A 25,323-nucleotide genomic window follows, 5' to 3' on the forward strand; every position below is an offset into this window, starting at 1 on the left:
TTTGTATTTTTAGTAGAGATGGAGTTTCACCGTGGTCTCGATTTCCTGACCTCGTGATCTGCCCGCCTCGGCCTCCCAAAGCGCTGGGATTACAAGCGTGAGCCACCGCGCCCCGCCTATCATTTCTTTACTCAAACAACTCCAGCACACAATTTCCCTGTCAGTTACACTCCAGGGCTGAGTTTTATCACACCACATGGCGTTATGCCCATGAGTGTCACTACTGTGTAGGGGACAAGGGAAAGGCTTTTCAGAGAACTTTCAAAGGCCACAGTTCATGCTCCTGGGGGCCAGTTGATCTCCAAAATCTGACTGACCTATGACATTTCCATAGCTACCCAAGACTTAGCTGGAGGTCTAAAATACCATTCCATGCCTGGAAGTTCTGAAATGGAGCCCTAGATCTTTTAGGAGGAGTTGGGGACTAAAGCAGGTATTCCCAAGTCCTGCCAGGCCCCAGGAGCTCTTGATACAGAGATGAGGAAACAGGGAGAATGAGTCTCTTTCCTCTTAAGCCCCTATGAGGCAGATGTCACCCAGGACTCTTGGGAAAGTTGCAATGATAATGCAAGAAAGGCTGACCTCTGGGAGAGAAGGAGCGATGGCAAAGGAAGTAACTAACAATCTTGTTTGGATTACATTGAAAGGGAAGGTTCTTAGGCAGTCTGAAGCCAAACCACCAAAAGATATAAGATGTAGAAAACAAAGATGGAGAATTTTCAGAATTGAGTTCAAGAACAGAGCTTGAAGTACACGTGGAGAATAAGGTGGTGACCTTCTGAAAAGAACATGAAGATATTTGTGATTTGTGGATCATTTATAAATTTAACCATGAACACTGAGTACCACAAAGACAACAGGATGTATTCCTGCCCTCACAGGCTTCAGGTTGGCTGGGGAGACAGACCCCCTACCCACTAGTATACTATGAGAAAAACAGCAGCTCATAGCAGGAATGGGGTACCACTGTGCAGCACAGCAGGGTGACCCCAAGTCAGCCTGGGAGCTTCGGGACACTTCCCAAAGGAGCTCATCACTGGGGCCGGGACCTGCAGATGCAGATGCTTTTCTGAATTGGAGTAGGGCATGCCTCTCGCAGAGGAATGGTCTCAACAAACCAAGCCTGAATCTATTTCCCACTGCCAAGTCTCTTAAAAGGGGTTTCCAGGCTAGTGTACAAACATTTTTTCTTAATCTGATAATTTCCTGTCTTGTTTCCTAATAAATTTAACAGTAAAAGAAAGCCTTCTGGCATTGTCTGTGTTATTGGATTCCTAAATCTTTAGTTTCAGAGACCTTCACTTAGATTATCAGCAAACATTTATGGACCCCCTTCTCTGTGCCAGATTGTCTCTGTCTATTATCCCATTACAGCCTCCCAGCCATGCTAGAGGGTAGATAGTATCAAACACTTTATAGAGGGAGAAATACGCTCAGAGAAGCCAAGTCAAGAGCCCTGGCCATACAGCTGGAAGCCGGTAAGGTGGGAATCTGAACCTGGCCAGGTCCGTCTGATGCCCATTCAAGGGCTGGCGCACTGCTGCACCCCAGCTGCTTCCTTCCCCTTTGTTAAAGCTGAGACCTGGCGCCAGGATGCTCCCCTTTACATTCTGGGGGTCACTTAGCAGAAGACCAAACCTAGCTTGTCAGGCAGGACTTAGCAGAGTCAGCTCTCCTCCTGCAGCCAGAGACAGACAAGGCAGCACCCAAGCCTGTGTCCAGAGTACCAAGGCTTACACAGTCAGCCCCTCCCCAGCACAGCCTTATACAATTATCTCGGGCTTGTGGCTCCTTCCCCAGTGCTACACCATAACGCTCCCCACACTGGGAAGTAAACCTTTGGTTGCTCACACTCTAATGCTGGAGACAGACAACACATTAACTGATAATATATAATATAATATAACACAGTGGTAGGTGCTATAAAGAAGAAATAAAACAGAGTGAGGGGATGGGAGAGCGATGCAGGGTGTTATTTTTTAGTAAAGTACTCAGAAAGATTTCTCTGATGGCTGGGCACAGTGGCTCACACCTGTGAAAGGACGTAATCCCAGCACTTTGGGAGGCCGATGAGGGCAGATCACTAGAGCTCAGGAGTTTGAGAACAGCCTGGCTAACATGGCAAAACCCCCTCTCTACAAAAAATACAAAAATTAGCTGGACATGGTGGTGTGCACCTGTAGTCCCAGCTACTTGAGAGGCTGACGTGGGAGGATGGCTTGAGCCTGGGAGGTGGAGGTTGCAGTGAGCTGACATCGGGCCACTGCACGCCAGCCTGGGCAATAGAGCCAAATGTTGTCTCCAAAAAAAGAAAAAGAAAAAGAACAGTCTTTTTGAGGAGGTGACATTTGAGCAAATAGAGCCTTAACTGAGTAAGGGAGTAGGCTGTGCATCTACCCAAGAAAAGAGAGTTCGAGAAGAGAGCAAAGCAAATGAAAGGGCCCTGAGATGAAAATGTGTTTGCTATGTCCAAGAAACCCCCAAGAGAGTCATTTTATCATCTCTGCCATCCCTGCCTTCCTGTGCACTAGGATGATTCTTCCATAGGCCAGGCCCAACAGAAATTGGCAGTTGGGAATTGCCTAGAACAACTAGATTCTACACAGCGACATGGGGAAAAGTGAAAAGCATTTTAAGACAATAAGTTAACCAACTCTCAGTTTCATAACTGATAAGTACCAGTTAGATATCGTGCATATGCAGCATAACAAACTACCTCTAAATTCAGTGGCTTAAAACATCAACCATTTTCTATTGCTCAGTTCTCTGTGGGTCAGCAGGGTGGTTCTTTGATCTTGGCCAGGCTCACTTATGAGTCTGGTCAGTTACAGGTTGAACAGGCAGCTCTGCTAATCTTGGCCAGACTCTCTTGCATTTTTAGGATTTGGCTGACTGTCCATTGGTCTAGGAGAGCCTTGGCTCTTCTCCATGTGTCCTTCTTATCCTCCAGCATGCTAGCCAGGCTTCTTCTCTTGGTGGTGGCAGCATTCTAAGAGAGAAGAAGCAGGCAAGACCGTTTGAAGCCTATACTTGGAACTGGCACCCTAACGTTCCCATCACATTCTGGTGGCCAGAGCAAGTCACAGGCTGGCCAAGATGTAACGGATGGGCAAATAGACCCTTGATGGAAGGAACTTCAAAATCATCATGCATGCATATAGACAGGGGTGAAAAAATGGAGACCATTTTTGCAGTCAGTCTACCCAAACAGATAAGGAATCAGAGACTGGAAAGCATAACACTGCTTAATTCTGGAGCAAGGAACTATAACTTCTGGCCCCCAGGTTTTAGTGGGGAGTCTGGAATATTTTACCTATTCTGATGGAAGCCCCATCAACAAAGCTTTTTTAAACTCTGGTCAGCCTAGGGGTTTTAAGGATGTCCATTAAGTTCAAGAGGACTTTGAGGGCCCTGAAGACCAGAAATTACCCTGGGTCAAGCCCAGAGGTTTTCACTTAATAACTACTGGTAAAGAAAAATTAACTCGCCGGGCGCGGTGGCTCACGCCTTTAATCCCAGCACTTTGGGAGGCTGAGGCGGGCGGATCACGAGGTCAGAAGATCGAGACTATCCTGGCGAACACAGTGAAACCCCATCTCTACTAAAAAAATACAAAAAACTAGCTGGGCGAGGTGGTGGGCGCCTGTAGTCCCAGTTGCTCGGGAGGCTGAGGCAGGAGAATGGTGTAAACCCGGGAGGCGGAGCTTGCAGTGAGCTGAGATCCGGCCACTGCACTCCAGCCTGGGCGACAGAGCGAAACTCCATCTCAAAAAAAAAAAGAAAGAAAAAAAGAAAAATTAACTCCATACTTAATAAATCTACATGGTTCTGTTCATCCACCAGCCTTGATCCCCTAAGTCTCCCCAAAAATGACTACAAAATATATGGAAACCCCAGGAAGCAAAAGAAACAGAGCTAATGGGTTATTTCACTGTTTGTGCTTAATTTGTTATTTCCAACAGATTTTGAGGCAGCTTATAAAAATATGTACAACATTGTACCATAGATAACAAAAGGCAAAAATATTAAAAATGCATTTCCTTATGTACACACGGGCTGCAAATTTGGCTGTGAGCTTCCTAGTAGGAACTGAAAGTAGGAAACACATCTACGCTATGTATCTCTAGACTTTGTTTTTTGTCCCATGGGGGCAAATTGTAAAGGTTTTCCATTTGAAGTTAATGGTATTTCAGCACCCACGAAGTTTGTATGCTTGCCTGTCAGTTCCTGGGTAATAATGCCAGGGAAAACATCTCACATATGGTTATACTGTAAGCTCCAGGAGGGCAGGGATCCAGCTGTCTGCGTACGACCATGTTCCCTAGTTGCGCCTGCCAGAGAGTAGGGATTGAGTAACCAAGAAGCAGTATGCTGAGTGGCTGACAGATTGAGCTCTGGAATCAGAAGACTTGGTATTCAATTCCTAGCCCCATTTTTAGGATCTGTGTGACCTTAGGCAAATTACCAAACGTCTCTAAGTTCTATTGCATTCCCTATAAAGTAGAGATAATAATGGCAAATATTTTATAACACTTCCTCCATGCCAGGTACTTTTCTAAATGTTTTATACATATTAACTTTTTTTAATCTTCCTACAACCCCGTGAGGTAGTCACTATTAATATTACCATTTTACAGATAGGAAAATCAAGGCACAGAATGATTATACTTACTTGCCTAAAGCTACACAAGTAGTAAGTAAAGCAATCAGGGTTCAAACCCAGGCAATGTGAACCCAGAGTCTTTGCTCTTAACAGTTACCTTATACTGTCTCCTAATAAATGGTGGATTTCCTACCATATAGTGTGGCTGAGAGGATTAAAATAAATCTGAATTTAAACACGTAAAATGCTAAGCAGAGTGCTTGGCCCGTAGTTTGTACTCCATAAAAGTTGGCTGTTCTCCTCCTTCATCACCACCACCATCATCATCATTGAAGGTTGGATGGATCAATGCTGATGGTTCTCTTACTTGGTTTTCTCTTTGTAGATAAGTAGCGTCTGATATGGTTTGGCTCTGTGTCCCCACCCAAATCTCACCTTGAATTGTACTCCCCATAACCCTCACATGTCAAGGGCGGGAGCAGGTGGAGATAACTGGATCATGGGGGCAGTTTCGCCTATGCTGTTCTCCTGAAAGTAAGTGAGTCCTCACGAGATCTGATAGTTTTGTAAATGCCTGGCATTTCCCCTGCTTGCACTCACTCCTTCCTGCCACTCTGTGAAGAAGGTGCCTGCTTCTCCTTTGCCTTCTGCCATGATTGTAAGTTTCCTGAGGTTTCCCCAGCAATGCAGAACTGTGAGAAAATTAAAACTCTTTCCTTTCTAAATTACCCAGTCTCGGGTATTTCTTCATAGCAGTGTGAGAATGGACTAATATAGCATCCCTGTCCCCTGCGTTCAATAAAAGAAAAAAAAAAAAAACATAGACACAGAGAAAGGCCAAGAGGAGAGTGAAAGGATGTCAGGGCATTTTAGCTGCCAAGGGGCCATCCTATACATCTAGAAAGGTAGGCACATTGGGAGGCGGCAGCAATGCACCCTGATGGCCTCTATCAGAGACAGTGCCAGACATGGTTGGCCCAGGGTTTTGCCCAGAGCAGCAGCTCTCATATTTTTTGTTCAAAATGACCTCACCAAATGGTTGTCTGTCTCCAGTTGCACAAGATTGTGAGAAGATGATCTGCAAGGCCATTTGAATCCAGACATTAAATAAACGGAACAGCACATCTGTGGGAACAGGGTATTTATCAGGCACTTTCTATAGGCCAGAGGCTTTAAGCATATTATCTTGTTTAATCACTGCAATAAACCTATGAAATAGATAGTTGAACCCCTCTTCGCTGATGCAGAAGCTGGCTGGAGAGCAGGAAGTTCTTTGTCCCAGTTGCACAGAGGGCAGCTGCAGGATGGTGTCAAGCTCTGGCAGTGCTGGTATCTTGTTTCCCTTGCTCTACCCCACCTTGCCGCCAGGCCAGTCCCAGAGAAGAGAAACCTTGAATAAATGGGAATGTGGACAATCAAAGCCATTGGTTTGCCCTTTTTTAGGACCCATAAACTCTTTGGAGAATTTGAATGAACTCTCCCCTTAGACAAATGCACAACACACTCACAGTAACAGAATTTCAGGGAGACCGTGACCCCTCCAGCCCACTGTGGATCCTGGCTTCTGTTCACTTGCTCTCCAGGGAAATTATTTCCTTTAGGTCCACTCAAACTCATATTTGAACCTCAGTTCCCTCTGTTTCTAAACTTGGGTCTTCATCCCCAGGCCATGGCTGTCCTTGGCCCCAGTAGTGGAAATAGACAAGTAGTCCAAAACTCAGGCCTGCATCTGACACTAAAACATGATGGTCGCACCTTCTCCCTGACCAAGCAGATGTTTACACAAAAAAATAAATAAATAACTTCAGTTTATGTGTATACCCCACATAGAGTCTCCAACGAGGAAAAAGAAAATTAAACCCTGGTATATAATCTTTGTGTAATAGATCAATTATAGATTTCCCTAATCTCTATAATCTAACTCTCGAAGCTTCTTTGAATAATTTTCTTTCCATATTTAAATTTCATAACCCCTAAAAGAAGGAGAAATAATTCCAAGGGAAATTATTGATTCTTATGATAAAGGACAAAGTAGTCTAAAGCTGGGTTAGTGCACATTAACTGACTTTGCTCTCAGTTAACATATGTTGAGAACCTGTTGTTTGCTTAGCACATGCAGAATACTTTGATACACTTGATCTCATTTCACTCTTATACCTCACTCCCATCCCCAGAAGTCCAATGCGGAAAACAAGGTCATTACTATCACCCTCATTTCACAGAAGAGGAAACTGAGGTCCAGAGAGGTTCTGTGACCTGCCCAAAGTCAAACAGTGAGATGTGGCAGAGCTAAGACTGAAGCTCTGGGTTCCAGTCTCCAAGTCCCATTTGCTCGGGCCTCAACCAATATGTGAGGCAACATTTTACAACACAGATCTGGGTTGTTGACTTGCTGCAAATAATGCAAATACCAAGAAAGCAATCCCGTTGAGAACATGTGAGTCATCTGTACTGTTAATTAGACAACTTTCTCCCCAACATTCAGGACCCAGGTCTCGAGTCTCCTTTGCTGTGAAGTCCCCTCTGACCATCATCCCCTTTTCCTAAGCAGAGGGTCTCATTACCCTGAAAACTGGGTCACATGTTGGAGTGGGTCATGATTATCTGGTACTTTTTGCAGTGAACTCTTTAAGGGGTAGTAAGTTCCTGAATTAGAGTCAGAGACACCAGGAGGAATTGGCCCAAGATTCATTGCCGTGGCAACAGCTACTTGACTTAGCCTCTGACTTAATGTCTTGGCAGGTGGGCAAACCAGAGGGAGCAAGGATGACTCAGTGTGTTCCTGCCTGGGCTGAACAGGAGAGTGACATGGCTGTCAAGGGAGAGGCAGGAGGCTGGGCTTGGATGGCGAGCATTTCTGGGAAGGTCTTGTCTTCCCTGAAAGCTGAGGATTCCTGAAGTATAGCACTAGGCAGTGCCCAGGAAATGGTGAATCTGTGTCACAGCCCACAGTGTTTTCAAACTGCCCATGTCGACCCATTAGTGGATCATGATGTCACTTTTGTTGCTGCAGTTTCAGCATTTTTTATTACTAAGATGGAAGAGAAGTGAAAAGGAAAACAAATGAGAGGGCCTCACATGTAGTAAGGGTCACTGTTATTTTCCATTAATTTTTTAAATGGAAATCATGAAGAGTGTGTGTGTGGGTGTGTGTGTGTGCGCACACCAAGCTGTGATATAAAATATATTCTTACTCTGAGTCACAGTCAAAAATATTTGAAAAAAACAAGATTGGATTAGAATCGTAGAAAAATATCCCTTGACTAATTTCCTGATTATAGAAACATTAAAATCTAATGGTCATCTGTATCATTCATCCATTATTTATTATTTTTTATTTTTTTGGAGACAGAGTCTCACTCTGTCACCCAGGCTGGAGTGCAGTAGCATGATCTCGGCTCGCTGCAACCTCCACCTCCCGAGTTTCTCCTGCCTCAGCCTCCCAAGTAGCTGGGATTACAGGCATCCGCCACCACAGCTGGCTAATTTTTTGTATTGTTAGTAGAGGCAGGATTTCACCATGCTATCCAGGCTGGTCCTGAACTCCTGACCTCAGGTGATCCGCCCACTTCGACCTCCCAAAGTGCTGGGTTTACAGGTGTCAGACACCACACCCGGCCCCGTTATTCATTATTCATTATTTATTTATCCAAAAAGTCATCTACTAGAGTTCCCTACCCTGTTGTCTCACTCTCTGTTAGATGTGAAGGTAAAACGTTTAGGAGAAAGTGAGTAGCTCCATGTGTCTGGAGCCACCAATCAGGCAGTGAGGATGAGAGCAGGAGTGTAACAGGCCCACAGTATGAAGGTGCCCGTCTTCAAAGGAGGCACCTTTGCTGAGACTGTGTGGTTCTGGCAGGGTGAGGAGTGGACTTTAACTACTGGCTTTGGCATTCTGTCTCCCCTTACCTGCTAGTTGGTTTAAATTAGTTAGCACTTGTCTATTGGCACTATTTTATTTCCAGACTATTTTGTCCATGCCAGTATCATCTCTTCAGTTTTAAATGATTTGAATATGTCCTCTTCTTTTGCATCTCCAAAATGCCGAGCAGGATTGGAAACACAGCAGGTATTCAATAAGTGCTTCCACTGTATTGACAGATACTTGTTCTTTAGGTCTCTGATAAGACATCCCTTCATTCCTAACCTCCTCCTACCATAGAGCATTTAAGAAATGGTTTTGCAGCTACGTGTGTAACAACCTGTCTCCTTCACTTACACTGGGAGTTCACTGAGCATGGGATTATGTGTGTTCTCTCCATCCTATATCCTCAACCCCAAACACAGCACAATGTCTGCCCTGTTCCTTGTATCCTCAGTAGGATACTTGGTAGGTGTATCTGTTAGTTTTCACCACAATAATGGTGAGTAACTAACATCCCCACTATCTCAGTGGCATACCAAATAAGCACATGTCTTTGCGGGCAGCCAGGGCAGCTCTAAGCTGCAGGCCAGTTCTGGATCTGCTCTGTGTGTCTCTCATGGCAGGCTAGCCAGGGCATATTTTTCTTCTCTTTTCCCACCTTCAGATCTGCAGTTTTGCAGACAGTGCACATTTTTCTTTTTTCTTTTCTTTCTTTCTTTTTTTTTTTTCTTGACAGTCTTGCTCTGTTGCCTAGCCTGGAGTGCAGTGGCATGATCTCGGTTCATCACAGCCTCCGCCTCCCGAGTTCAAGCAATTCTCCTGCCTCAGCCTCCCTAGTAGCTGGGACTACAGACACATGCCACCTACACCCAGCTAATTTTTATAGTTTTAATAGAGACTGGGTTTTACCATGTTGGCCAGGCTGGTCTCGAACTCCTGACCTCAGGTGATCTTCCTTCCTTAGCCTCCCAAATTGCTGGGATTATGGGCGTGAGCCACCATGCCAGGCCTAGGGCATGTTTTTCTTATGACCAAGGCAGAGGCGCAAGAGAGTAAGTCCGATTTTACAAGCAGTCTTCAGGCTTTTGACTCCATCGTGTTTGTTAACATAGCTTTGACTGAAGTAAATCAAGTAGTCAAGCCCAACGTCAAGAGGAAAGAAATGCACTCGACTTAGGGAGTTTGGGGTAGCAAAGGAAAGAGTGAATATTTCCGAATCATCCACCCAAGTAAGTTCCCAGCTTCTCACTGAATGTTTATGGAATGGAAAGGAAGGGAAGAGAATAATTGGATTGCAGGGATTTCCCGTGGGTATTCACCATACAAGTTACAAAACCCCATGGGGACTCTTCTATCTCCTGACATACAACTCTACAGAGAAAGCCAGAAGCCTTGTCAAACAGGTAACAGCCCGACCATCCACAGCTAGATTTGTTGAGCAAACAAAGTGAGCCCTCAGAAGCAATTTTAGGCAGAGACTATTCCCCCAGGGCACTGAGGGACCACAACTGCCTTTGTGGGGAGAACAAGGGGAGCGACCCCCAGAGTCACAAGAAGTCGCATCTAGGAGTGGATAGCAACCCTTCCAGGCACGAGGAGAGGATTCTGTTTTGTGTCCTTTGGAAATGCATGTGTCCAGATGAATGCCCACATGCTTGCTAAAATCAGTAGTCAGGACTTCTAAGAGACCTTTGCAAATAGCTGGGCATCCATTTCTAAAAGGAGTCCAGAGTACTGGTTCCTACACTGGCTTTCTTTGCAGTACCAGCTCTGGTGTGGTTTGAGGTTGTGCGAAATGTTGCACCCTCCCTTGGTTAACTGAAAAATAACAATATATTTTCCTTTCATTCTCTGTCTCCCTTCTGACTGCAGGGGTGCTGTGCCTACCAGACAGCCTGAATCTTCACAGAGACCCACAGCGGTCAAACAAGCCAGGAGAACTGCCCATGTTCAGCCAGTCAGAGCTGAGGACCATCGAGCAGTCCTTGCTGGCCACCCGCGTAGGCAGCATCGCAGAACTGAGTAAGTAGATGTTGGTTCTCCAGCTCTCATGCCTCAAGACATATTCTGTTTATGCCTGAAGTGACACAGTGTCCTCATGCCAATCCCTCAGGGCACTACTTTGTAATCAGTGAGGTGACACCTTTTATTGAGTGCCTGCTGTGTACACTAAACAATGCCAGTGGCATGGGGAAGGTAAGAGCTCTGAAGCTGGTTCATTTCCTGGTTCCACCATAAATCGGGTCAGGTTCCTAAGCTTTTCTGAACCTCAGTTTCCTTTTCTATAAAATACAGAAAATACCAATGCCTACCCAGAGTGTAGCTGCAGTGATTCAATGAGCTCACATCCATAAAGGTGTCAACCTAAATAACAAACAGAGGAGATTCTCTAAAATAAAATCGTGTTCATCTGGGAATAGGCCTTGCAATGAGAATGTGCATGCCAGAGTATATTCTCAGAGAAATACTACGTGTGTATTTGGGGGCTAAAGGAAGACAATGGTCTTTAACGGAAGAGTGAGGAGGAGGATTACAAAATTGTTTTTGAGATAATTATCCTTGGCTACAAGGATCAGTAAATAACAAGGGTGGCACCAGTTCGAGATTGGACTGGCAGTTGCTGGTCACGTATCTTCATATAAGTAGAGAGAGAGAGAGAGAGAGGGAGAGAGAGAGAGAGAGAGAGAGTGTGTGTGTAAGCATATCACGGCCTTTGTGCAAGGCTGTGATTTTTGCAGAGGTTTTTTGTGATAGTTCTTGTTATCAGGTATTTGTGCATGAGAATCTTCCCTTCATGGCCTTCCCTGACTCTTCATCAGGGATTCTAAAACAAATGATTCCATTTTAATTCTGACAGCTTTCACAAGAGGGTTTGCCAAGGTGCCTGGCACATGGTAAATACTCTATAAATGGCTGGCTACTGTTGATTTCCACAGTGAGATCCACTTAAATCATATATCAGGTCACATCCTTCCTCTGTTCAGAGTCCTCCACTGGCTCTGGTTCAGTGGTTCCCCATCTGACCCACAGGAAAAACCAAAGCCCCAGAATTACTTCTAACTCCCCCCATCCCCTACCCTCCCCAGGCACCCTCCTCCACCTTCCCTCTGTCCCCTACTTGTTCCTTGAACACAGCAGGCATACCACAGGACCTTTGCACTTACTCTTCCCTCTGCCTGAACTGCTCTTCCTTCAGGTATCCCCATGGCTCACTCCCTCACTACCTTCACATTTCACCCAAATATTACCTTCTCAATGAAGCTTTCCATGACCATTGTATTTAAAATCTTAATACTCTGAGGACCCTTGTCTTAGTCAACTTGGGTCACTATAATGAAATACCATAGACAGCGTGGCTTAAAACACAGACATTTATTCCTCATGGTTCTGGGGGCTGGTAAGTCCAAGATAGAAGTGCAGGACAATTCAGTTCCTGGTGAGGTCTCTCTTCCTAGCTTGCAGATGGGTACCTTCTCCCTGTGTTCCCACAGGGTGGTGGGGTTGGGGAAGGTATTCCTCTTCTTCTAAATCCTCCAACCCTATCATGAGGTTCCACCCTCATGGACTCACCTAACCCTAATCATTTGCCAAAGGCTCTATCTTCAAATACTATCACATTGAGGGGCAGAGCTTCAACATACGGATTTGGGGTGACGAACTTTCAGACTATGGCACCTCTTCTCCCCTTCATTGCTTTACTTTTATCCCCAGAAGTTACCATCCTAAGATATACTCTATATTTTTGTTTTTTAATAATAGGTTTATTGAGATATAGTTCATATACAATTTACCTTTGTAGAGCATACAGTTCAGCAGTTTTTAGTATATTTACCAGGATATGCAACCATGACCATAATCAATTTTAGAACATTTGTATTACCGCAACAAGAAGCCCAGTACCCATCATCAACTACTCCCCTCCCCTCCCACCCACACTCTGTATTTTATTTTTTAAATTATCTCTCTATCCCCCTAGTATATAGAATATAGTAGAAACATTTTATTTGCTCACTGATGTAACCCCAGCACCAGGAATACTGCTTGGCATATAGTAGGCCCTCAGGAAACATGAAGGAAGGAAGAGAAAGAGAGAGGGGTTGGGAAATGGGAAAAGGAGGGAAAGAAGGGAAGGGAAAGGGAAAGGGAAAGGGAAAGGAAAGGAAGGGAAGGGAAGGGAAGGGAAGGGAAGGGAAGGGAAAGGAAGGAGGGAGGGAGGGAAAAGAGGTACAAAGATGCAAAGAAGGAAGGGATAATCAAGGTTGGGGTGTCCCAAGTTTAAGTAATAATTTACCATGCTTATATACCCTCTAATTCAGGACTGTGCTCTCTGAGTCTGACCAACCACAGGAAAATAATCCTGTATTTACTTATGATCCAATTGATTATCAAAAAATTTAGCTGAGTATTAGTTACTGATGGAATTGAAGCATTGATCACAGAAATGCTAGATTGTGTTAAAGTGGGAGTTGGTATTGAAATTCCAGCAAATCCTAAACTATGAAGGGATTTAAGACCCAAAATGCAACTTCCACTTCTTCCCAGAGGAGTTCCCTGGACACCCAGATAGGCACCCTCCATTAAGCTTACAGCCTGCACCTCTGGAAAGGGAGTCAGTAGCTGATCGAAGCTATAGGGGGTGCTTATGGCCACTAGAGAGCTACTTTCCTGGCATCTGAAATTGGAAATTGAGCTTCCCATTCCCTTCAAACCTCTGAAGTTACAAAACGCCTCCTGTCACAGGGCCTCCTAGCTACTGGTCAGTCCTGTGATTCTTCTGAGACTTTTGGGTGCCACAACACCTTTGGCAATCTGGTGAAACCTGTGGACCCTGTCTCAGAATAATATTTTTAAGTGCATAATGTGCAAATGATTACAAAGGAAACTGATTATATTAAAATTCAATCATCATAATATTTTTAATCTCAATTGTGGTATAGTTCTCTGTTTTGTTTTGTTTTTAATTAGCATGTGACGTAACAAGATCTAGCAGCAGGTTAGATGTCCCCGTGATTTGGGGGTAATATGTATGAATGCTGTTTTGAGATGTCTGCGACAAGTGGAATGGTGTAAGGAAATATCTGCGTTTTAATACGTACTCAGGGCATTCAGAGGCAGAAGGTCCAGGCAGCACTCTTGGAGAAACACTGCTCTAAGAAGAAGTGCCACACATTTGGGACTTCAGTATTTTCCAGGACATGCTCATGACCCTAGAAATGTAGGATCTGGCTATCAAGTTGGGACATAGCTTTGTGGGACAACCCCAGAAGAGGCCCTCATACCATGTGGCCCACATGCACTGTCCCTAGGGTCTCAAAGCTTTGTCCTGGGATGTCTCAAAGTCCTCCCGCGGCCTGCAGCACCTGGACTGGGCCCTGCATAGTTCTAGCGCTCTCTTCCAAGAAAGGATTTGCTAAACAAATCTGCTCTTTGCCTAACAGGCAGCCTGCAGGAGCTGCTTGCCGCATAAATTGTTTTTAAGGACAATTTGCTCTGCAAATTAAATGCTGTCCTCATTGAATGTTGACTTTTGCATATGAGTTGTTGGCACACAAATGGGTGTTGCTAATTGCGAATGGGTTTTGTACATTAACTAAGTCAGCCCCATAGAATGTGCACACAAGGAAACACTTTGATAAGTCACATTGGCGGCTGAAAGGAATAAAATTGCCTTTTTTTGTGATCTGTCATTTAGACTGGCTTGCTCTGTGGTCTGAATCAATACAGCCTTGCTCTCTGTGTACATAGAGAGCTGTTCTTCATATTCAAAGGTTGCTCTGCCAATGTGGATGGTAGAAACCACTGTTTTTCCAGCAAAGGTGAGATGGAGAGTTTGTTCTCAGTCATCCCTGCTCTTGTTGAAACAGGGACATGTCTGGCCAGGGTCAAGAGGGGAGCCCTATTTTAATAGCTAATAACAATAATAATGGCAGCAGCTGATGTTTAATGAGCCAGGGAACTATGCTAAGTGTTTACAGGAATTACTTCCAATATGTTATTATTGTCCTCATTCGATGATATGGGAATGGAAGCAAGAGAAGGTCAAACAATTTGTCCAAGATCAACCACACCTGTGAATTGAATGGCTCAAAATTGAATCCAGGCTTCTCAAGGTAAAGCTTTTATACTTAACCACGAAACTACACTATCTCCAGGGAAGTCCAGAAGATATTTCCACTCAAACCTGAGATTCCCCACCTCTGTACCATCAGGGTGTCAGTTGGGTCTGCGTTCCTTGCAAATTACTCTGAAGATTTGCAATTTGCTCTGTAGGGTGCACTGTGGATACTCTCCTGTAAAGTAAACTGGAGGTGCGAACATTCACAAAGCTTACAATACCTCCCCAAATACAGCAGGCGCTGCGTGATGACATTTCAGTCAATGACAGACTACATATATGATGGTGGTCCCATAAGATCATAACACTGGCCAGGTGCAGTGACTCACACCTGTAATCCCAGCACTTTGGGAGGCTGATACGAGGGGATTGCTTGAGCCCAGGAGTTTGAGACCATCTTGGGCAACATAGTGAGACTTTGTCTCTACAAAAAATAAAACAAAATTAGCCAAGTATGGTGGCACGCACCTGTAGTCCCAGCTACTCGGAAGGCTGAAGTGGGAGGATTCCTTGAGCACTGGAGGTGAAGACTGCAGTGAGTCATAATCATGCCTCTGCACTCCAGCCTGGGAGACAGAGCAAGATCCTGTCTCAAAAAAAAAAAAAAAAAAAGAAAGGAAGGAAGGAAGGAAGGAAGGAAGGAAGGAAGAAAGAAAGGAAGGAAGGAAGAGAAAAAAGATTGCTGCATTTTTTACTGTACCTTTTTTATGTTTAGGTATGTGTAGATACACAAGTACTTCCCATTGTGTTACGATTGCCCACAGTATCAGGACAGGCACATACTGTACAGGTTTGTAGCCTGAGAGTGATAGGCTACACGCTACAGCCTGGGTGTGCAGTAGGCTGTACCCCTGGGTTTGTGTAAGTGCAGTCTACGATGTTCATCCAACAATGAAATCGTCTAAGGACATATTTCTCAGAACCCATCCCTGTTGTGAATCAATGCTGGGCTGTATTTAGACAGGGGACCACCTCTGCGGACTGGGACTCCTCCTGGTAACCCTTGCCTGTTTCCTTAGGGCCTCATATTAAAATCTAGAACTGTCTTGATCACCTGAAATGTCCAAAGCACTTATCTTTGTCCAGTCTGTTATGGCTTGAGGTAAAAACGCATCCCCTGTTTCTGGAGCACCTACTGTGTACCAGCTGCTTTGAATACCTTTAAGGTATTATTCTTCTCCTTTCACAGATAAGCAAACTGAGACTTAGGAAGGATAAATGTCTTGCCCAAGGCCACTCATCTAGTAAGTGGCAGTCATAATTAAAACCATTTTTTCTTTTTCCCTCTGCTATGCTGTGTGCAAATCAGCTTTGTATTGTGAGCACCTAACACCATCACCCACAGCTCAGGAAATTTCCCTTGAATGTCAGATGAATAAATGAATGACCTAAAGTGAACTTGTCTGAGAAACAAAAACAGAAGAAAATGCTGCGAGTGGGACTCTTAATGAAACCCAGTCAGATAATAAATTTTCTATGGAGCTGAATTTGGAACTCAGGGACGTAGAGCTGAACCTATGCAGGTTCTAAAATATTTGACTGGTAAGCTAAATCAAGAGGCCACAAAAATCACCAAACTGACACCAGCTGGCAAGTCTTTGATCCTGAGCCCTGGGAAATTTGCCGGGCGATGGACATCACAGTTGACTTAGAGTCCGGTGGGCGGTCCAGGTCTTCTTCCCTGAACCAGTGAGTGGGGCTGGGGGAAGTAGGTCCACCCAATCCCCATAGGGCTGTGGGGAACAGAGGCCCTGGCTTCTCTCCCTTTAGGACCAATTTGCTTTTGGTCCCATCCAAGTCCATATTAGTGTCCTCTGAGACCTTGTCTTGGCTCTTCTGCCTGTCACTCAGCCTTGCCCCCAAGCTCCCAGTTACACCCCTAGCTGACAGTCGTTAATTATAGTATTTGCTTTCTGTTTAAAGAAAAAAAAATGAGGATTTCTTCATAAAATGTCTCTTCCTGTTGTCTTTTCACACTAGACTGTGAACTTGCTGTCCCCAGGCAATTAGGCAATCAAAACAGGGCAATTGCTTTCCACCGCATAGAAAGCTTTTCTGGGTTGTCTCTCCTCAGTGTCACCAGAAGGAAAAGCAACCCCACAGAAAAAGCACTTTTTGCTTGGACAAAGTTGTCTTTCCCCTTGTTTGAAACGTAAGTGGGCTCTTTTCTGAGAGTCCCCTGCCTCCAGCCCCTGGAGTATACCTGTCATCTTCTCATGTGGCAAAGTGGCCACTGGCCTACTGATATTTCTTGAATAGTCCACCCATGCCCCTACCACAAGGCCTTTGCACCTGCTGCTCCTTGTGCCTGAAAGCTCTTCCCCTAATATTCTCAAAGCTCCCTCACTTCATTCAAGCCTCTTCTAAAATGTCACCTCCTCAGAGATGCCCTCCATGACTGCCCCACCCACCGACCCCTCCCCACATCACTTCCTATTCCCTCTTCTGCCTTAACTTTCTTCTTGCACTTGTTACCACCTGACATGCTATATATTTGTTTCTTTTCTGTCTCCCCCACCAAGACTGTAAATCCCATAAGAGTTGAGACTGTTTTTTTGAGACGGAGTCTCACTGTTGTCTCCCAGGCTGGAGGGCAATGGCGCAATCTCAGCTCACTGCAACCTCCGCCTCCTGGGTTCAAGCAATTCTTGTGCCTCAGCCTCCCGAGTAGCTGGGATTACAGGCATGCACTACCATGCCCAGCTAATTTTTGTATTTTTAGTAGAGACAGGATTTCACCATGTTTGCCAGGCTGATCTCGAACTCTTGAGCTCAAGCGATCTGCCTGCCTCAGCCTCCCAAAGTGCTGAGATTACAGGTGTGAGCCACTGCATGTGGCCGAGACTTTTTTTTTTTTTTAAATATCACTGCATCCCCAATGCCTAAAACAATGTTCAGCACACAGTAGGACACAATCATATTTGCTGAATGAGTTAATGAATGGCCAGCTTCCAGCTGAATCCAGAGGTCAGCCTTCTCTTGCTGCATCTCTGTTCCTTCATCTCGCCTTCTCCATGAGAATAAATCTTTCATTACTCTGTACCTAATGACCTGGATTATATGTGGGTTTTTTTCTTTTCTTGTTTCTTTCTTTTTTTCTCAAGGAGAAGGGTTTCAGTCAGATGAGTTAAATAGCAGTTTATGATACTGCGGAGTGACTTGGTTTCCTCGTCTGTGCTGTGTGACTTAGGACAAGTGACTTGATCACTCTGATTTCTGGTTTTATTGTCTGTGAGAAAAGGGTGACAATACCTCCTCTCCCAGGGTTGTGGGAGGTTTGGGAAATGTACTAGAGTAAGTGGTAGCTGGCCATGGACAGAAGGAAGAGTAGGGAAGGCAGTGAAGGTGCTGTAGCAGCATGGGTTTGGGCAGAAGGAGCCCACCATTGGAATTTGTGACTCTTTGTCCTAGAATGGTCACACCTGGCATGCAGGAACAATGGTTTCTTGGGGGCTCCACAGATGATCCTGAGTCAGGTAGGTTAGAGTAGCATTTCCCCAAGGGTGGCACTGGAAATGATAGTAGGTGATGCATAAAACACCTTCTAATTTAAACTGCAATATATTTTTATGAGTACTAGGACAATATTAGTTTTCCATTTATGGCACTAATACGAAATTTTCTCTTAAAATGAATTTATATGTGTGAAATAATTAGCCAATTTAAAGAACAATATTAAGTAAATAAATTGTATCAGCAGCACACAGATATGAGACACATCATGATGGTGATTCCCAAATGGCTGATATTTGGGAAACATAGTTATTAGTGGACTGATTCTCAGGTAGGCTTCTAAAATCAAACTCCAACTCTCCAAACTCAGTTCAGCTAGTGACTATTGGATTTGTTGTTTTGGGATCATGACGCTGACAAGGAAAGCAATAGATAGCACATATTATAGAGCAGGGTTTGAAAGGAAGCTAGTGACTTCAGGGATCCCTGTGCCAACTCCATCTCCCATGGCCAGCCCTCCTCAGAGACATCTTTGGGACCTCTGACCTTGGGACTAGGCTGCTGCTGTTGCTACTGCTGCCGCTGATGGTGATGATGGTGGCAGTGATGGAGATGATGACGGTGGTCATGGTGATGATGATGGTGATAGTGATGATGATGATTATGGTGATAGTGATGATGATGGAGATTATGATGGTAGTGATGGTGATGATGACAGAGATGACTTTGGTGATGATGATGGTGATGTCTGAGATGATGGTGGTGATGATGATGGTGATGGTGATGATGATGATGATGGAGATGATGATGGTGATAGTGATGTAATGGAGATGGTGGTGATGGTGATGATGGTGATGATGATGGTGATGATGATGATGGATGATGATGATGATGGAGATGATGATGGTGATAGTGATGTAATGGAGATGGTGGTGATGGTGATGATGGTGATGATGATGGTGATGATGATGATGGAGATGATGATGGTGATAGTGATGTAATGGAGATGGTGGTGATGGTGATGGTGATGGTAATGATGATGGTGATGATCATGATGGAGATGATGATGGTGATGATGATAATGATGGTGATGATGATGGTGACGATGATGGAGATGATGGTGATGATGATAATAATGGAGATGATGATGGTGGTGATGATGGTGATGGTGCTGATGTGACAGTGATGGTAATGATGACAGAGATGATAATCATTATGATGTACATAATGGTAATGATGATGGTGGTGGGGATGGTGATGAAGGTGAAGATGAAGATGATGATGGTAGTGATACAAAGAATAATAGTACTGAATACTTATTAAGTGCTTACAATGTACCAGACTCTGTTCCAAGTGCTTTAAATGCTTTATGTGCATTTCTTAATTTAATACTATGAGGTAGGTACTATTATTGCCCTAATTTTGCAGATGAAATGAAGGTTAGGTAGTTTGTGTATATTATTTGTTTAATCCACAAAACAAATTCATTAGGTCATAATCATTCTCACTTACAGAGACGTTAAATAACTCACCTAAGGTCACTCAGCTATTTAGTAGCAGGTTGGAGGCTCAGTCTGAGTATCAAGAGCATGTTCCTAACCACATGCCACACTGCCTCCCCTTCCCGGAACAGGACAATGGATGAGGCATGGTCTCTGCTTTTGAGACTCAGTAGGGAAAGCAGATATGTGGATAATTAACTGTGAAATGCAACAGAATTAAACACGTAATGTGTTAGACTTTATAAGCAGGATTTGCAGGTATATAGAGAAAAGAGAGACTTGATTCTGACCAGGGACATCCTGGGGGGCTTCACGGAAGAAGTAGCATTTGGTCATAGCCTTGAAGGTCTTCAATTGTTAGGAGAATGCAGGAAAGGGCAATCAAAGGTGGGAAAACAAGAACAGAAGAAGGGAGCCTGAAAATGCAGGGCAAGCTGAAAGGTGCTCTGAGGAGATGGTGAGACGGTTAGCTCAACCAAGGCAAAAGGCACCTGACCATCAGGCTTCCCAGTGCCTTGGGGAAGTGAATAAGTGGAGTAGGGGCTCAAAATGGTTCTCTTCTCTTCTCCACTTCCTTTTGAATCTTCTTATTTTGAGCTTTTTTAATGGAAGTTTTTGAGAGAGACAGAGGGAAAGATAAGTGTCTTCCACCCTCAACCTAGATGGAAGGTGCAAGAAAGTAAATGCCACCTCAGTAAGCTTATTATTCTGGTAATACAAGTAGCACATACCATAATTCAAAGTTCAGAAACTACAGAAAAATTGGACAAAATGTCACTGATAATCCCACTAGGGAGAAAAGTCCTTGGTCAACACTTTGGGGTTTTTTCTCCCTGGTGTTTACTTAGTACATAGTTTTTAATAACATAATCCTGATTATACTGTATGCAATTTTGAATTTTGCTCTTTTCTACTTAACATTTTAATATGAGGATTCTTTTTTTGGTATCGCAGTTCTATGTAATCATTTATAATGGCTGCACAAGTTTACTATTTTATCATGTGGATGTACTAGAGTTTATTTAATCATGCTTTTTATTTTTAAACACTTGTTTGTCAAATTTTGGATCCCATAAGTAAGGTTTGGGTGCAAATCCTTGTGCATGAAGATTTTGCTACATTTTGAATTCAAATATTGGGACAGATTCCCAGAAATGGAATTACTGAGTCAGGAGTTATGAGTAGTTGTTAGTACCTTTGCTACATAATGCTAAATTGCTTCAAGATGGACCGAGAGCTGGCCAAGGCTTCACTGAGCTGCCTTTGAAAGAAGGACTCTGATTATTTGGAGTGAGGAGCACAGACCTTAGAGTCAGACAGACCTAGGTTGAAATCTTGTCTGCCTCTTATTAACCCCCTAACCTTGGGCTTGTTTTCTTGTCTACAAAACATGTTCCTTAACTTTGGCACTGTTGTCATTTTGGACTACATTATTTGTTGTGAGAACTGTCCTGTGCACTGTAGCATGTTTAGCAGTATCTCTAACCTCTAGATGCCAGTAGCAAACCCCTGGATGTGACAGTTGAAATGTCTCCAGACACTGTCAAATGTTCCCTGGGAGGCAAAAGCAACCCAGTTGAGGATTACTACTGTGAAATTGAAATGATATTAATACATACCTTATAGAGCACTGTTAGGATTAAAAACCATGTATATTAAATACTTTTCACAGCACGTGATGCAGCTTTTACTATTATTACTAGTAATAGTGGTAATAATAGTTTCTCACTGGGGAATGCTACAGAAAGGACTCTGGAGAGGACAGGCTGGATTAGCTCAAAGGCCAGTCCCAACTCTAGGAGCCTCTGGTTCTTTGATTCTTTGGCCAATCATCCAGCAATGTCTCCGTTCCTCTCAATCCAGAGGTCAGAGAGTGGCCTGCTATTTAGAACACCTGCAATGCTAGTTACAGGAAAACCCCTCAGCCCTCACAGGACCCAAGCCTAGCACAGGGAGATGCCTAGAGTCCAGGAAACTGCATTATTCCGGAGAGGAGATTCACTCTTGGATAGTCCCTCCCTGCTCCCCACTCCTGTAAAACCAAGCTGCTGCAGCATAGCACCAATTTGTGAGTAGTCATTACTAGACTATATCCTGCCCTGGAACCCAGTAGCCCCTGCATCTCCATACTCTTGGGCCTCAGCTAACATCTCCCATATCCACTCAGAAGTCTGCAGCATTGCAACACCAGCTGGACCCAGCAGTGCAGCCACATCCTCAGCACCTAAGCCCAGTCAGTGCCCTATGCCATGGGGAACAGGTGGTCTTGCACATCAGGGAGGCTGCCTCCAGGACATAGGAAGCCAAAGCATACACTCCCCAGTACTTGAGAGCTTCCTGCCCCAGGGCTACCACTAATAGCAAATTTGCCCCCTCCAGTGGTCCCACACATCACTCAGGGACCTAAAGGCAAGACCACCAGCATCAGTACCCAAACACAGCACCCAAGAGCCTGAGGATCAGCTCACCCAGGGTCTACCATCACCAGTACCCATGTGTGCCATTCAAGGGCCCCAGGACAGGCCCAATCAGGGCCCACTGCCATTGCTGTCCAGTGAACCTGCCTCTTCAGTGGTGGGACCACCATGCACCTTTGTGCGCCATCCAGGAGCCCAAGGACTGGCCCATCCAGCATCCTTGTCCCCAGCAAAACCATACCACATCCATCACAAACAACTACAGTCTAAGTTAGTGAGGAACATGCAGACACTGCTGACGTTGACTATGGCGGAAGAAATCATACAAAGGCTACACTGCTGGACCCACTCAGAATCAAAGCCAAAGAATCCTACCCAACTAACACTATAGATACATCTACAGCAAAAAGTCTTTCCTTGCAAAAGCTACTCCATAAAATTATAAAAAGCAACTGCATAGGAAGCCTATTTAATAAAATAATAGCTCAAAACTTCAAAAGTCCTGTGAGTGATATAGGTGACATTCATATAAGGTAGCTCAAAGATCTCCAAATAGATTAAACCCAAAAAGATCCCCTCTGGGGAACATTATAGTCAAACTGTCAAATGTCAAAGACACAGAAAAAAATTTAAAAGGGCAAGATAAAAGCATCCAGCTACATATAAGGGAATTCCCATCAAACTAGCAACAGATTTCTCAGCAGAAACCTTACAGGACAGGAAAGAATGGGATGATATATTCAAAGTGCTGAAAGGAAAGAAAAAACATCCTGCCAGCCAAGAAGACTATATCCAGCAATGCTATCTTTTAGAAATGAAGGAAAAATAGTCTTCCCAGGACAACAACAAACTGAGGGAATTTACCACCTCTATGCCTGCCCTACAAGAAATGCTCAAGGGAGCCCTACATCTGAAAGTAAAAGGATAATATCTACCCTCATAAAAATACATGAATGTATAAAACTCACTGATAAAGCAAATACACAAATGAGAAACAAAAGGATCAATATTACTACTACAGAAAACCACCAAACTGCAAAGCTAAGCAATAAGCGAGGAAGAAATATATACAATATAATATACAATATAAAAAACAATCAGAAAACAATTAACAAAATGACAGGAGTAAGTTTTCACCTATCATTAACAACCTTGAATGTAAATAGTTTAAATTCTCCAATTAAAAGATATAGACTGGCTGAAAGAATAAAAAAAGCAAGACCCAGCTATGTGCTGCCCGCAGGAAACTCACTTCACCTGTAGAGACACACATAGACTAAAAGTGAAGGGATGGAAAAAGATGTTCTACACAAACGGAAACCAAAAACTTACAACAGTAGCTGTATTTATTTCAGACAAAAATAGACTTTAAGTCAAAAAAAAAAAAACACATAAAAAGAGACAAAGAAGGTCATTATACAATGATAAAGGAATCCTTTCAGCAAGAGAATATAACAGTTTTAAATATATATGTACCGAACACCAGAGCACCCAGATATATAAAACAAACATTATTAGCTAAAGGGAGAGATTTACTGCAATACAATAATAGTAGAGGACTTCAGCACCCCACTTTCAGTAATGGACAGATCATCCAGACAGACAAATCAACAAAGAAACATCAGAGTTAAACTGCACTTTAAGCCAAATGGATTTAACAGACATTATACAACTTTTTACCCAACAGCCATAGAATACACATTTTTTGCAACAACACATGGAATATTCTCCAGTTTAGACCATATGTTAGGTCACAAAACAAGTCTTGACAAATTTTTAAAAACTGAAATCATATCAAGTATCTTTTCAGACCACAAAGGAATAACCCTAGAATAACAAAGAAATAACGAGGAACTTTGGAAATACGTGGACATTAAACAACATGCTTCTAAATGACCAATGGGTGAATGAAGAAATTTGGAAAGAAATTAAAGAGCCACCCACAGTGACATGCATCTGTAGCTCCAGCTACTCAGGAGGCTGAGGCAGGAGGATCACCAGAGCCAAGGGGTTTGAGGCTATAGTGTTCTACGGTCACAACTGTGAATAGCCACTCCATTCCAGCCTGGGCAACATAGCAATACCCTGTCTCTCAAAAAAAAAATTAAGAAATTCCTTGACACAAATAAAAATGGAAACACAACATACCAAGATCTATAGTATACACAAAATCAGTGCCAAGAGAAAAGTTTATAGCAATAAACACCTACATCAAAATAAGTAGAAAGATTTTTAATAAACTGCCTAACAATGCACTTTAAGGAACTAGAAAAACCAGAAGAAAGCAAACCCAAAATTAGTGGAAGGAAAAAAATAATAATAAAGATCAGAGCAGAAATAAATGAAATAGAGACAATAACAAAAACAATACAAAAGATCAACAAAATTGAAAGTTTTTTGAAAAGATAAACAAAATTGACAAACCTTTAGCTAGATTAAGAAATAAACAGAGAAGCCCCAAATAAATAAAATTAGGGACGAAAAGGAGGCATTACAACTGATATGACAGAAATACAAAGGATCGTTAGAGACAATTATGAACAACTATACACTAACAGATTGGAAAGCTTAGAGGAAATGGATAAATTCCTGGACACCTACCACCTACCAAGATTGGACCATGAAAAATAGAAAACCTGAACATAACAATAACAAGTAATGAGATTGACTCAGTAATAAACATTCTCCTAACAAAGAAAAGCTCAGGACTGGATGGCTTTACTGCTGAATTCTACCAAACTTTTAAAGAAGAATTGACACCAATTTTTCTCGAACTATTCCAAAAAAGCTTGAAGAGAAGTGAATTCTTCCTAACTCATTCTACAATGCCAATATTATCCTAATACTAAAACCAGACAAAATCACAACAAAAAAGAAAATTATAGATCAATATCCTCGGTGAACATAAATGCAAAAATCCCAACAAAATACTAGCAAAGCAAATTCAGCAGCACATTGGCAAAATAATACATCATAATCTAGTTGGATGAATCCTAGAAATACAAGGTTAGTTCAGCATATGCAAATCAATAAACACACACATCACATCAGCAGAATAAAGAACAAAAGCCATGTGAGTATCTCAATAGAGGCAGAAAATGCATGTGACAAAATTCAACATCCCTAAACTGTCAACAAATTAGGCATAGAAGGAACAAACCTCAACACAGTGAAGGCCATATATGACACACCCACAAATAACATTATATTTAATTGGGAAAAATCTGAAAGCCTTTGCCCTAAGAAATGGTACAAGGATGCCCACTTTCACCACTCTTTTTCAAATTGTACTGGAAGCCCTAACAAGCAATTAGGCAAGAGAAAGAAATGGCATCTACATCAAAAAACAGAAAGTAAAATGGCCCCTC

At 43.2% G+C, this 25,323-nt stretch overlaps 1 protein-coding gene across 1 annotated transcript in view; it reads left to right on the forward strand.

Moving 5' to 3' along the window:
* Positions 1-25,323, forward strand: part of BTBD11 (BTB (POZ) domain containing 11) — a 341,497-nt gene that overhangs the window by 189,541 nt on the left and 126,633 nt on the right. Inside the window, exon 3 of the mRNA XM_011937042.1 lies at positions 10,341-10,490. Coding sequence (XP_011792432.1) covers positions 10,341-10,490 — 150 coding nt within the window. The remainder of the gene's footprint in view (positions 1-10,340; positions 10,491-25,323) is intronic.

The sequence above is a fragment of the Colobus angolensis genome, unplaced genomic scaffold, assembly GCF_000951035.1.
Source record: "Colobus angolensis palliatus isolate OR3802 unplaced genomic scaffold, Cang.pa_1.0 Scaffold10, whole genome shotgun sequence".
In the NCBI taxonomy this organism is placed as follows: domain Eukaryota; kingdom Metazoa; phylum Chordata; class Mammalia; order Primates; family Cercopithecidae; genus Colobus; species Colobus angolensis.